The 15,293-nt window shown below is 36.5% G+C and overlaps 1 protein-coding gene across 1 annotated transcript in view; it reads left to right on the top strand.

Moving 5' to 3' along the window:
- LOC143246621 (platelet-activating factor acetylhydrolase 2, cytoplasmic-like) overlaps positions 1 to 14,513 on the top strand; it is a 52,582-nt gene extending 38,069 nt beyond the window's left edge. Inside the window, exons 6-8 of the mRNA XM_076493656.1 lie at positions 691 to 867; positions 2,953 to 3,101; positions 13,422 to 14,513. Coding sequence (XP_076349771.1) covers positions 691 to 867; positions 2,953 to 3,101; positions 13,422 to 13,516 — 421 coding nt within the window. The 3' untranslated portion in view covers positions 13,517 to 14,513. The remainder of the gene's footprint in view (positions 1 to 690; positions 868 to 2,952; positions 3,102 to 13,421) is intronic.
- The last annotated feature ends 780 nt before the right edge of the window (positions 14,514 to 15,293 follow it).

The raw sequence follows: 15,293 nt of genomic DNA, 5'->3' as shown, positions 1-15,293 counted from the left end.
AAGTTGACGGTGGGTGACGACGACTAGATGCCTACCCTCTAGTCTTAAACTGCTAAATTAGGGACAGCCAGCACAGATAGCCCTCCTATAGCTTTGCGCGAAATTCAAAAACAAAAAAGATTAGTTTTTTTTTTCCTCTAACAAGCATAATCTTACTGGAAAATGGTATAAAACAATAACAACGTATCTGCGTTATAATTTTTCTTCGACAAATTATTCATTCACAACTTTAAACAAGTTGTATTTACAAATTGCGGTTTAAACGCCGAAAGACAATGTTTCAATTTTTTTTTGTTTTCTCATCACCTAAATGTATTCTGATATTAAACGAACGACCCCTTAGGAAGTAACGTGTGTAAAACAATGCATGGATCTGAAACGTTATTTTGATATCTCTCTGATTTAAATCTGTGACACAAAATTAAAAGGAATGTTAAAAAACAAACATTTTTACAGTAACGTCATCAAAAATGTTAGGCCTAACATTTTCTTTAAGTTTCACAGTAACGTCATCAAAAATGTTAGGCCTAACATTCTGTTTAATTTTCTAGTATCAGACATCAACTATATCATTATTTTATTTTGTATTTCAAAAGAAAATGTTACACATATATATTTCTGTTCTGTTTCTCCTTCTTGCCCTAATTACCTCATTGACGATATTCCAATATTCTGAATATTTTGATATAGGGTAGGCTTAGCCCTAGATTCGTGGATGTTCCCGTTACAGAAGAACCAAGAGATATTTACAAAAGTAACTCAGCCCATATTGTTTATCAACATGGAGAAGTTTCAGACAATAGAGAACCTGAAAGTCATGAAAAATCTGGAATCCAAAAAAGTCGATCGCAAAGTTATAACTGTCAAGTAAGAATAAATACAAGATGTCGTTGTTGTGGCTCCACGTGAATCTGAAAAAATGTCGTTGTTGTGGCTCCACCTGAACCTGATTGAGATAACAACTCTTTTCATTTTTTTTTTAAATATTATTTTTCTATAATATAAATAATTATATAAATAGTATTTTTTCTTGAAAAATTTAAAATTATTCTAGACACCTCTTGCATATTAACGTAATATAAAACGTATTTATATAATTGAAGATTCTTGTGAAAATAATCTGTGTAAATTAATGAAAACAAACTTTGTGAAACTCTCGCCAAATTAAAATAAGTTTATTGACAAAAAGAGAATTATGTTTGGAATTAAGTATTAAGCTACACGATGGGTTATGTATATTCTGCCCACCGCGGGTATCGAAACCCAGATTTTAGCATTGTAAGTCCGCAGACATACAGCTGGAGGCCCGGCATGGGCAGGTGGGTTAAGGCGTTCGACTCGTAATCCGAGGATCGCGGGTTCTAATCCCCGTCGCATCAAACATGCTCGCCCTTTCAGCTGTGGGGGCGTTATAATTTTACGGTCAATCGCACTATTCGTTGATAGAAGAGTAGCCCAAGAGTTGGCGGTGGGTAGTGATGACCAGTTGCCTTCCCTCTAGTCTTACACTGCTAAATTAGGGACGGATAGCGCAGATAGCCATCGTGTAGCTTTGCGTGAAATTCAAAATTAACCAAACATAAGAAATCTAGAAAAAACTTATGACTCGAATACTTGATAAACATATGCTTAAGTTTCAAAATATGTAACAGACGAGTAGAACAGACATTCCTTACTTTCTTCTACAGTTTCTTTTCATTTTCTGGGCAATTTAGTGGTATTAGAATGGTAAGTGAAAAATTGTTTGAGAGTTTGTATACATAGGTTGAGGCTTTAAGTTGTATTCTAGTGTTATAGAATTGACGCACTGAGCGGAGTTCTTTATTAAACAGGAGAAAGTTCTCCAGATTTTGACTGTAATCGCTTCTGCGAAGTCCTAATAATCGAAAATAGGAAAGTGGGTGGAATTTACAGCATGGATGGGAGAAGTCATAAGTTGAATATAAATAGAAAATGGGTGGGTATATAACGGACCGATGTTGGTAAACAGCGGTCTTGTTGTCAAGTTCCATGGCCATGCGCTCTTTCTTATTCTTCTGTGAAAGGTTTTCTTCTCACTGGAAACTCGATGCGGGGCAGCTGTTCCCAACGTTCTATCCGTATTCGTCAGTAAGCGTATTTTAATTTGGAAAGAGTTTTCTCGTGTTTACCTCAGTTTCATTCTGTGGACTCAGCAGATCGCCAGATGTGGCTTCGCTATAAGAAAACACGCACACATCTCAGTTTAAATACTAAGCATTTAATCGAATACATTCAATGCATTGCTCGGGTTGCGAGGAATATTTCTCATGTTGCAAAACAAACTGTAAGAAGCTAAAAAACGTAAGTAAAGCAAACAAAAGAACTTGGGAAAATTTAGGAAGCACTTTGGTAACACTTTTGTAAACTTAAAACTGACAGAAAATAACAAAAATAATTTATATTATTTCTGTCTACACACAGGAAAGCAAACAGCAATTATTATGGTAAATTCCTCGTTAAAGGAAGGCATATTTTGATAGACGTAACGTTCTAAATCAATAGATGTTAACGTTATACCGTTTAGAATATAATTTTAGCCACTCGTAAACAAGGAATAATTACCGGAAAATAAGTACACCGAGTTTTAAAATTATTTCGTAATTAAAACTAAGAGAGTCTTAGCAGCGAGGAAGAGCGATACATTACCTTATGATAAAAGGTTCCTGTCTCTCTAACTTTCCGAGTCTAGAAAGAGAAAAAACCTTTTTAATTTTGAAAATATGTTCGGTTTCCTCCAAAAAGCAAAAACTTTAACGAGATTATAGACGTCCTTGTGGTACGTTCTTATATATATAACTTATGTGTATTATACATGCAAGTCGGTAATTTTAAGATTTCAAGTTATTTTTGTCAAATTTTAAAAGAAAAAAAAAATGTTTGTTTGCTTTTCTGTGACTCATTTTATAACTTCTCCTTGTCTTCCGGTGGAAGAGGTGCAGTCCATATGAACCAAATCGATATAGTATTCGGACTTGGTCCAGTCTTACGAATGTGCATCGGAGCTTATTCTCGGGTCAACCGCTTCACAGTCATTGACCTCACCACACGTCACATGCTGGTGTTTCTATCAAAGCATTTCGGTAAGTTAATAACAAATTATTTCAGAAAGACAATTGACAATATCTAATAAAACTAAGTCCTCCGTTCAAAATGAAGAATGCTGTTGTATGACATTTTGAGTTATAACTCCTTTCATTTCGTAAGGTGATTCATTTTTCTTTCTGTTTGTTGCTCTGTTTACTAAAGAGTCACCTATTGGTATAGTTAGAAACATTATTTATTTTAGTTTTGTTATGTATTTATAAAAGATTTCCTTTAGAGGCATAGTCAATACTATTTTTAAAGATTAGACGTGCCAGGCCTAGTGTTTAACATGTCGGGCTGCTTTATGAAGGATCCAAGGTTCGAAACGGGATACCGCTAATGGAAAATTTGAAATTTTCGCACTGAGCAACACTTTCTGCACACGTGGACTAAACGAGCAAGTCTCTCAGCGTCGGATATAGTTACCATTAAATCTGAATTATTGACAAGTCGAATAGCAGCCAACTAGCAACACCCGCCGGCACAGTTAATTTTTTCAGGCGCTTTGAACTTTCAGATTTTCCATTAGCAGCATAGTTCTGAAATTTTGTGGGTTTTATAATACCCCCCCCCAGTGGCACAGCGGTATGTCCGCCGACTTACAACGCTAAAACCCGGTTTTCGATACCCGTGGTGGGCAGAGCACAGATAGCCCTTTGTATAGCTCTGTGCTTTATTGCAAACAAAAACTTATAATAAAATCAAATGAACTTCATTAAAAAAATCAATAAACGAAACAAGTGATATTCAACATAATTGGACACAATGGAAGAGGGAAATATTTTATTAATATGTAAATGTATACCACTCTATTACATATTAAGAATATTCATTTCCCTGATAAATATTCCCATTGTAACAGTTCTGTTTATTTTAACACGTATACGGTACTGGAAATAATCATGGAAATGTTGAATAAAATCATAATAAAATGTGTACATTGCGTAGGATTGTTCCCTATTTACAATTACATCAATATGACCTTCGCCAGAGTAATATCAGATGTTTATAGTTCACATTATGATTGGCTATCATCTCACGGTGCTACACCAGAATAACAATCATAAAAGTACAAACGGTCATACTGTCCTCAGTAGTAGTGTGGTGATTGCACTCTTGGCTTCTTAAGTGGAAATGCTGCGTGAAAAAACGTGTAGAATTCGAATTTTGGCTTATGAAGGCAACTTACTCCACGCGACACATTTAGGCAAATTTTATGTTTCAGTAGAAAATATATAAAAATTTTAAAAATTGCACGTGCAATTATTTACTGTTGATGGTAAAACTTGTAAAGATAGAAGACTCAAACTCTTTTAAAAGTGATGAAAAATAAATCAGTGTATGCTCATTATGGTACGTTAGAAAACTTGCTAGAAGGGCTGAAATGGACATCATTCTTCAAACATTGGGGTGTGAAAAGGTAGGGGTGGATGTGTTTAATATGTCTAACATAATTGTTTAGCAATAATCAGCGATACTTATGCGTCAGACAGATGAAACTGAACCATGGTCAAAATTTATCAGCTACAGTGAAGCATTCTTGGGGGCTAATACAATATCTCAGCCGAAGATTATAAATGTTTACAAAATAGTTGATGGCACTCTGGCTCTTGACAGGAACAGCAGGTTGCTGTTCATCGTGCCTTACCCCCAAGAACAAGACATTTTAGGCAGGGGTTTATCTTTCAACGAGACAGTGATCTCAAGTATGCAACAAATGTTGTGAAATGATACCTGGATAAAAGAAGAGGCTAATGAAACACACGCAACAATGGTTTAGACTTTGAAAGGACTTGATGTGAATATTATGTAGGATGTATGGGCTAGTGTGGTAGATGAGAACTGAAAGCTAGCACACAACTTTTCTGATGTGTGGGAAGTAATACAGAACACTTGGAAAAATGTTTCACAAACATATTTTTTGTAGCATATGAGCAAGAAGTAAGTTCTGTGTTGATATTTATTTCATTTATTCATTCTCTGTTTCTGGGCTTTAGTTAAGCATAGAATAGGTCGTCTAAGCTCTGTTCACTACCGGTATCAAAACCCGAATTTGAGTGTTGTAAGCCTGGGGAGCGGCTGAGGGAGTGAGTGTTACAAGACCTGGAAAAGTCACACAACAATAAGTTACTTGTCACACACACAGAGCAGAAAAATGTGACCAGCACACAGACTACAGAGTAAGATTGAGAAACGGTCCAAAGTAATACAGTGGTTAGCGTACCATCTGAAGACTCGAGTCTATGGTTCGAGGTGTGACTCGCAATCGAACACGCTATGCGTTTTGTTATAATTGTTACATCCAATCTTGTTGCTTGGTTATGTGGACACGTACAAGCAGCGTGTGCTTTCGACTGGTTTACTTCCTTTTAGTCATCAGTTCTAAATTAGGAATGACTTGAGATATATCTGACCTGGTTGCTCAGACCATGAGTTGCATGAAGTGCCGTTCAGGTCGAAAAAAAGCAAACAACGGAATTGCTGATTGTATACAGGAATTGCAGGATTCGCTTTGCGCTTAACTTTAAACAAAGAGTTTGTTCGTTTCAGAATATTCCAAAAAAGTTATCTACGAATTAACTGCATTAGTCTTTTTATTGAGCTGTTAAACTAGAGAGAAGATGATTAGTTAATAACATCACTCTCAATTCTAGGGAGAAAGGTAGTCAGTCAAAACAACCTACTGCTAAGCCTTATTCTACTTTCTTCTGGAATTTCTGAAAGTCACGCTTATAGCGCAACGACAGCTCCAAAGTGCAGAGTGCGAATTTATTTTTCGGCGATAATAAGACGCAAACCACAAACTCCCAGATTCATAGTCTGGTCTGACATGACTACTGGACCACGCTCGACAATTCAGGTTGTTAAATGTAATGGAACAAATTAATAGGTTTTCAACGTACCATACAAGAATGATGTGCAAAACCCGCCCTTTGATGTTACCATTCCAATGGTAATGATGGTCAGGGATATTTACGAACAGTGAGTTAAAAATCTAGATAATAGGATTTTGAAACGTTACAACATTTACTCTTGTATATCAAAGGCTACAGTAGGCGCAAAGCTTGTAAAATTTTGTTTTCTTTTATCTAACAAAAAGCTACGTTATACGCATGCGTAACTTAACCACAAAGAAAAACTGGTTTGGAGTTTGCATTGAGATAAATTCAAAGCAAATATTATACAAATAAATTAAAGATATCATTAAAATAAATTAAAGTAACAGATTTTAAAACTATATTGTATTATTCTGCAAACCGTGTAAAAACTTACTGGTCCGGCATGGCTAAGCATTTTAAGGCGTTCGACTCGTAATCTGAGGGTCGCAGGTTCGCATCCCCGTCGCGCCAAACATGCTCGCCCATTCAGCCGTGGGGGCGTTATAATGTTACGGTCAATCCTATTATTCGTTGATAAAAGAGTAGCCCAAGAGTTGGCGGTGGGTGGTGATGACTAGCGGCCTTCCCTCTGGTCTTACACTGCTAAATTAGGGACGGCTAGCGCAGATAGCCCTCGATTAGCTTGATGCGAAATTCAAAAACTTACTTTTGCAATAAATTATAAAAATAACAACCATTCAATTTGAAAATAAAAGTCTCACACTTTTTATAAAGATAATGTTGCGACTTTTAATTAATTATTCAGGAGAGTTAGTACCATTAATAATAATGGAATGTTACCAGGAAATTAATGAAGTGCAACACATGTTATGAGGATAATTCTGCAAATTAAAATTAATAATTCATGACACTGAAAACCGTGTGTTTTAATTTCGCGCAAAGCTACACGAGGGCTATCCGCGCTAGCCGTCCCTAATTTAACGGTGTAAGACAAGAAAGGCAAATAGTTTTCACTAACCATCGCCAACTCTTGGGTTACTCTTTTACCAACGAATAATGGGATTAATCGAAATACTATAACGTTCTCACGACTAAAAGGGGAAGTCTGTTTAGTGTGACGGGGATCCGAACCCGCGATCTTCAGGGGAGGAATCGAGTGTTTTAACCACTTGGCTATGGCGGAGCCTCAGAGGTTTCGAAAAAGACATCAAAAAGTCTTACAAGACATTAAGTTTTTTTTTTTACAATAATAATGACCTTTATAGGACATTAAGATTTTTATAACAACAATCTTAGTTAATTTATATACGTTGAAGTCGTGCCTATTGCTTTAAAGGATGGTGTATATATATATACATATTAAGATTTGATTTTATTAAGTAGGAAGCCAAGTTTTTGAATGTAACACACCCTATTAAAACTGTACTTGTAAGCTAACTTACGTTCATCATTTATTTATACTTATGGAGACTCGAATTATCTGAATGCAGTAACTTATAGGCATTTAACTCAAACATTATGGTTCCCCAGTGGCACAGCGGCATGTCTGCGGATGTACAACACTAGACACCAGGTTTGATACACCAGGCGAACAGATCACAGATAATCGAGGGTGTAGCTTTGTACTTACCTTCAAAACAAACAAACAAAGAAATTTATACCTGAAACAGCTGTGACTCGTAGCGTGCAATATTTAGATATTTGCTGTTCTTGTGTTGACAAGCTGTTAGAAAATATTTATCATTAAAATAATTGTGGTTGATTTGTTGTTGTTCGGCACAATGAGCTATTCCTGCTCCGTTCAACATGACTAAAAAAACAACTCGATTTTTGGACGCCGTAAGCCTACAGAGTTACTATTGATCCACTAAGATCTATAGAAAAAAAAAAATTAAAGATTTATAATATAAAATGTTACTACGAGATGACGCCACAAGCTGAGAGCACGTTAAAAGAACAACATTCAAAACACCAAAAATACACTTGTACAGAGCTACGTGATGGAACTACCTCTTTTACTGTTATAAGTCCTAAAAGTTTCCGTTGAACCATAAGGGAACTTCGATTAAAATAAGCCTATATTGTATTTAGTAATGTATGCATTTGATTACATCTGGTATTCGAAAGGCTTAGCTCTACGCATATCCAAGTTCTTTAGATAGATAGATATAAACACATTTAACTTAGTTATTTTAACGGGCAACACTTGAATGTATCGTAACAAAACTCTTTCTCTTTTGCTACTTGATATAATGTTCTTCTTGCTGTTTGTTATTAAAATTAACTTCTGGTTAAGAAGTTAATTCACAATGAGGTATCTGCCTCTTGTATGCCACGAAAAACTTAACTCCATTTATTTATTTATTTTGCGTTGTAACTCCGAAAACTCACCGCTGGGTTCTTCGCGATATATATATTATTTGCAACATAAATTCGTGTTGTTAGAAAAACAAGTTTGTTTGTTTTTGAACTTCGCGCACAGCTACACGAGTGTTAACTGCGTTAGCCGTCCCTAATTTAACAGTGTAAGACTAGAGGAAAGGCAACTAGTCACCACCACCCACCGCCAACTCTTGGGCTACTCTTTTACCAACAAATAGTGGGATTGACCGTCACGTTATAACGCCCCCACGGCTGAAAGGACAAGCATGTTTGGTTTGTTTGTTTGTTTTTTTGGAATTTCGCACAAAGCTACTCGAGGGCGATCTGTGCTAGCCGTCCCTAATTTAGCAGTGTAAGACTAGAGGGAAGGCAGCTAGTCATCATTACCCACCGCCAACTCTTGGGCTACTCTTTTACCAACGAAAAGTGGGATTGACCGTCACATTATAACGCCCCAACGGCTGGGAGGGCGAGCATGTTTGGCGCGACTCGGGCGCGAACCCGCGAATTACGAAGCGCACGCCTTAACGCGCTAGACCATGCCAGGCCTAGCATGTTTGGTGTGACGGGGATTCTAACCCGCGATCCTCGGATTACGAGTCCAGCGCCTTAACCACCTAGCCATGCTAGGCTAGAAAAACAACTTTAATAAAGCTCTTTAACACAAAGATTCAAACTGCGAAGAAGAAATGTCCACTTTTCGAAAACGTTAGAGTAATTCGGTATCGTATCTTTGACATGAAAAGCAAAGATACCCTTATATTTCTAAAACTCTTAAAAATATTCTACGTGTTGCATGAGATTAATTTTTTATATGAGTTATTTAGTCAAAATAAAGACAAATGGTTTATATATTTCGTAGATTTAACGAGAATATAACCAGAATATAATTTTTATTTGCCAATTAACATTTTGTGAAATCCGTCAATCAAAAACGAGCTTCTTTGTTTGTTTGTCGAATTTCGCGCCAAACTATTCGAAGGTTGTCCGTAACGGCTATCTCTAATTTTGAAATGAAAAACCAGAGGAAAGATACTTCTAGTCAACACCATCCACCACCAAATTATGAGTTACGATTTACTAACGATTAGTGGGATTGAACGTCACTTTACAACACTCTAATGGCTGTAAAAGCAAGCATATTCGGTGACGGGATTCGAACCTGTGTCTTAAGTGCTCTAATATATTACCCGGGTCTCTGCTTGAGGATAACGTTGCATATAATGTTGCATTAGTAACAATACATTTAGTAATTGTTATAACCGAACAATAGAGACACCAATATCAGTTTGTTTTTTTTGTTTGTTTTGAATTTCTCACAAAGCTACTCGAGGGCTATCTGTGCTAGCTGTCCCTAATTTAGCAGTGTAAGACTAGAGGGAAGGCAGCTAGTCATCACCACCCACCGCCAACTCTTGGGCTACTCTTTTACCAACGAATAGTGTGATTGACCGTGACATTATAACGTCCTCACGGCTGGAAGGGCGAGCATGTTTGGCGCGACTCGGGCGCGAACCCGCGACCCTCAAATTATGAGTCGCACGTCTTAACACGCTTAGCCATACGGGACCTACCAATATCAGATTCAAGAAATATAATCTTTTTAGATAATTTACTACACAAGTAACTCATATGTATTAATTTACTTTTTGTTGCATTATATTAGTTTAATATTACAAATTCTATCGGCACTGAAATGTACTACGTACATTGAACTATTCATATGTTTTCGTTGTTTTTTTCTTTCTCCAATTTCCCATGCTAGAGTTTTCTACTCTTGTTTACATATGCGATGCAAAAAAAAAATGCTTTTACTGCTATAGAGCAGTAACTTATGGCATTTAATGTTTTTTTGCATGGTCTACATTTTTCATTATTCTGATGAAGCATTTGTACTTTTGGCTTGAAATAGTCGTTGACCCTGACGGATTCTTTACAGTAGGTGTCTGTGACTTCTTGGCGATAAATTTAAACAATGAACAAACAACAAAACAGTCAACTCGTTTTAAAATGACATATGAAAACAAGTCAAACATGTCTGTTATACTACTGTTTATCACGGTTATATTCAGAGCTGTATTCTGAGGATCATACCCTCACACTACTTTAACATTAGCACGTTTTGTATGTTGTTTGTCCTTCGCACAATATCTGTCGGCTTTTGACCTCGCAAATTAGAAACCCCCAACATTCTGTGTACGGACTCTAGCGGACTTTAATGTATTTATCCTGTAAATCCGTCTTGTGCTCCGTTGATAAAAAAACAAAAATAATGTTCCACACTCTGAGGCTGTGAGTGAGCTATAAAAGTGACAGTCAAATCCTACTATCCATCAGATAAGAGCTCATGTTGGGTACTGTTGTGTAGCTACCTTTTCTTCACCTTTCATTTAAGCATTAGGAACAGATATGCACAAATAGCCTCTGCATAGCCTTGTGTAAACATTGTGTAACTTTTAATTAACTGATATTAACTCTTTGAGCCCCAGTAAATGAATGGTATCTTCATATTTCCTAACCAAGCAAAAAAAAAAAGTGCGTGGGACAACTAGCGAGTTATTCCAAACATCCGAATGTGCTTATATAAATAATTACAATTACAACAGTTTAGAGAGGGAAAGTGTAAGGAATAACTTGAATACGAAAAACGTTTTCGCTTAAAAAATATTCAAAATAGGGATGGACGTGACCCTTTGACCCCATCTCTACCAGGTTTAGTTGCACTTGTCGTTAGATTTTCTCTCACATACGTCATTAGTATAAAAATGCTTCCTAGGTAAGGCAGTAATAAAACGGTACTTTTATATATTCATTATTGAAGCACTAATTTTCGGCTTTCACTTGGATAGACTTGTGAACTCTCTCCATTATATTTTTTAATCATCTTTAGAGTTTTACTGAATACATCATCATAAAGTTTCACCCCTGTGAAATATATTATCAGGTCATCCCTAGAGTAATATCCGATTTTAAGTTCAGAAAAAGAGAAAGGATTTCAAATGGTTTCAGTGTTATTTAATCAATAATGTATGTTCCATTGTTATTAATTACTTCCTGCCAACGATTCACAAGCTTCTGAATGTCACTTCTATAAAATTCTTGGTGTTTGGAGGAAAAGAATGTAGAGAGGGTAGTTTTGACATCTTCATATGTTCCAAGCTCTTTTCCATCAAGATAGTTCTACAAACTTTGGAATAGATGATTATCAGATGGGGCAAGGTCTGGAGAATAAGGAGGATGTGGAAGTTTTCCCAGTCTAGTTCTTCAGTCTTTACAGATGTGATCCTTGCTGTATGGGGCCGTGCACTATCCTGGTGTAACACAACACCCTTACGACTGGTCAAAGCAGGCCTCTTTTCTTTCAGTGCAACATTCAAACACTCTAACTGTTGACAATAGAAGTCCGATGTAATCGTTACATTGAGTGGTAACAACTCAAAGTGTATCACACCAACAATATCCCACCAAACGCTTAACAAGACTTTCCTAGGGTGGAGGTCCATTTTGAACTGTGTTTCAGCCAGTTTACCTGCACTGAGCCAATGTCTGCGGGGATTAACATTTTTATAATATATCTATTTTCATCTCCAATCACTAACCTGTCCAAAAAAAAAGTGAGTTACGTTCACGAGAGTGCAGAGAAGTGCAAATGTCCACTCTTTCTTTTTGGTTGGCTTCTGTGAAATCATGGAGGATCCATTTTCCAAGTTTTGATACCTTTCCAAGCTGTTGCAGATGACGGTGAACTGTTGAATGGGTTAAATTAATCTTCTGTGCTAGTTCTTCAACTGTTACAGCACAATCTTCATCAAGTGCAGTCAGCAGCAAGTCATCATTAAACTCAACAGGACGACCTGAACGTGACTCATCACTTAAACTGTAGTCACCTGATCTGAGCTTCTGAAACCACCTTCGACATTTTCTTTCATTGAAAGACTCCGCACCATAAACACCTTGAATGTTTCGTGTAGTTTCTGCTGCACTGTTGTCTTTTTTAAAGCATTATATGCCTAATGTGCTCCTCAGACACATCCATCTTTATAAGGGTTTGTTTGATTAATGATCTGAGAAAGTGGAGTTGTGTTTTTATACGCGTTTATACATGTTTTAGTCATTAAAACCTTCTACAAAGACAGAAATTATGATGCACTTTTTATATTAAATTTTCGAACATTACTTATGGGATGACGTGATACAAGATATGCCGCTACAGTTGTTTTGGTTTGTTTGTTTTGAATTTCGCGCAAAGCTACTCGAGGGCTATCTGCGCTAGCTGTCCCTAATTTAGCAGAGTAAGACTAGAGGGAAGGCAGCTGGTCATCACCACCCACCGCCAACTCTTGGGCTACTCTTTTACCAACGAATAGTGGGATTGACCGTAACATTATAACGCCCTCACGGCTGAAAGGGCGAGCATGATTGATGTGAGGGGGATTCGAACCCGCGACCCTCGGATTACGAGCAGAGTGCCTTAACCCCCTGACCATGCCGAGCCCACTGTAGTTGTAGGTAAATAAATAGCTTTACTCTTACAGAAAGATTTCGATAATCGATATTGTCGTTGTCTTTTCTGAATAGTTGTTGTTGTTTTTTTACAGATTTAGCCACCTATGTTTATTTTATGTTATCCTATTTCAATTTTCTTTGTATAAATAAAAGTGAACAACTGTATAGTGACTTTCGCTACTTTTTCTAAATTTTTTAAAGGAGTTTCACTCTTATTTAGTAGGAACTGTTTCTGTTTCTAGGCCCAGCATGGCCTAGCGCGTAAGGCGCTCGACTCGTAATCCGAGGATCGAGGGTTTGAATCCCCGTCACATCAAACATCCTCACTCTTTCAGCCGTGGGGGCATTATAATGTACGGTCAATGCCACTACTCGTCGGTAAAAGAGTAGCCCAAGAGTTGGCGGTGGGTGGTGATGACTAGCGGCCTTCCCTCTAGTCTTACACAGCTAAATTAGGGACGGCTAGCACAGATAGCCCTTGAGTAGCTTTGTGCGAAATTCCCAAACAAACAAACAAGTTTCTGTTTCTGAAGTTGAACTTTATTAAATATTTTTTCTTTTACTATTCATTATTATTTATTCTTTTAGGTACACCGGTGTCACAAGAACACGAGACTTATGTGAAAAGAACGAAGAAAAAAATTAAAGAAGGGATTGTTTTTAAAAAATCTCAACTTATTTAAATTTAGGAAAACAAATAAGAATTTCCTTAAATTACGAGCAAGGAGAAAAATTACGGAAACCATAGGAAATCTTTTTTTTTCTATAAACGAAACCATTAAGCGAAACCTAAAGTAATAAGTTACAAAAACTCGCAAGAAAAAAGTAAATACATGAAACCAGTAATAATTCCTGTTAAGAAAAAAATCTAAGAACTACGATTTAAACAATCGCTCAATATTAATTTCTCAAAGTTAAAACCGAAAACAAAACCAAAACCTACATATTTTAAGAGTAATTTTGTAAACAGAAAACAATCTCCTGCATGTATTAATTTATTTACGTTCAGTTCACATTAAAACGTGGATGTACACGTACACACGTATACGTTGTCTCACTTGCTTAGTTGGTTTATAATAGCATAAACTTTACAAAATATAAGTAAAATGGAGTCATCGGGTATCGTGTATTTCGGAATTCAATTTTGAAAATCGTGCAAGTAGTCAAATGTGGACATTTGTAACCCTTCACAACGTCGTTAAAAAAAAGACTCCAAACCAGGTTTTGAGCCCAGTTGTCTGGAATGAACAAAACAGTTCTGCCAAAATATCCACTTTCAGACAAAGTACCTAGTCCATCTGCATTATAATTTGAAAACTTAACTTCTTTAAAATATTTGTTTATAAAACAAAACACGACATAATATTTTAAGACAATTAATTAACTTCTCAAATTCCAGTAATTCATTTATTTTAAAATTAATAATTCCAAAAGCCTCTACATATATTAACAATTTTTATATATTTCTTTAGTTATAAGAATCAACTAAAAGAAGTCCTCGAGTAATATTATTTTGTGTTTGATCATGTTATGCTATTCTAACAACGAACTACATCTTAGCTTGGATATTTTGCATGTGTTTATCGTACAATAAATATTGTATATCTAGCTATTAAAATGTGCAAAAGTCGTTCTTACATTTTTGACAACATTGAATATTAAAGGAAAATTCTAAACTAACTCGATTTGAATTTTATGAGTGCTTCTACCTTTCTTTATTTTTCATCGAATACAAAAGGAGTGTGCCCCCCCCCAGCGGCTCAGCGGTATGTCTGCGGACTTACAACGCTAAAAACCGGGTTTCGATACTCGTGGTGCACAGATAGCCTATTGTGTATCTTTGTGCTTAATTGAAAACAACAATAACAAAAGGAGTGAGCAAAGTCGAAGTTTTGTCAGTTGTGTCTCGTTTTCATGATTTCTTCATAAGTATTTTTGTATCTTGTAATTTGAAAATAAAGAAATGTTACAATGTATTACAAGACGTACTTCCGCAGGGTCCCGAAAGTGTTCTGTTTCAAGAATAAATAAAACCAAAATTATGAGCGACAAACATTTTTATTTATTCCTTTGGATTGTTTGTTTGTTTTGAATTTCGCGAAAAGCTACACGGGGCTATCCGCGCTAGCCTTTCTAATTTAGCAATGTAAGACTAGAAGGAAGACAACTAGTCATCACCACCCACCGCCAACTCTTAGGCTTCTCTTTTACCAACGAATAAGGGAATTGACCGAAACATTATAGCGCCCCCACGACTGAAAGGGCGATCATGTTTAATGGCATGGGGATTCGAACCCGCGAACCTCAGTTACACTCACCAAGATAACATATGAAAGGTATATTGGGGCAGGAGAAACGTTCTCCGCTCCTTGTACACGTTCGTGGATTGACAGAAACTACACAGAGGCGCATATTACGCTCTATGTCTTTTGGCAGTATAGGATTTTTCTAGTGATTTCT

The sequence above is a fragment of the Tachypleus tridentatus genome, chromosome 3 (genome assembly GCF_004210375.1).
Source record: "Tachypleus tridentatus isolate NWPU-2018 chromosome 3, ASM421037v1, whole genome shotgun sequence".
In the NCBI taxonomy this organism is placed as follows: domain Eukaryota; kingdom Metazoa; phylum Arthropoda; class Merostomata; order Xiphosura; family Limulidae; genus Tachypleus; species Tachypleus tridentatus.
The sequence above is the reverse complement of the archived record's forward strand: the minus strand, read 5'-3'. Positions and strand labels throughout refer to the sequence as shown.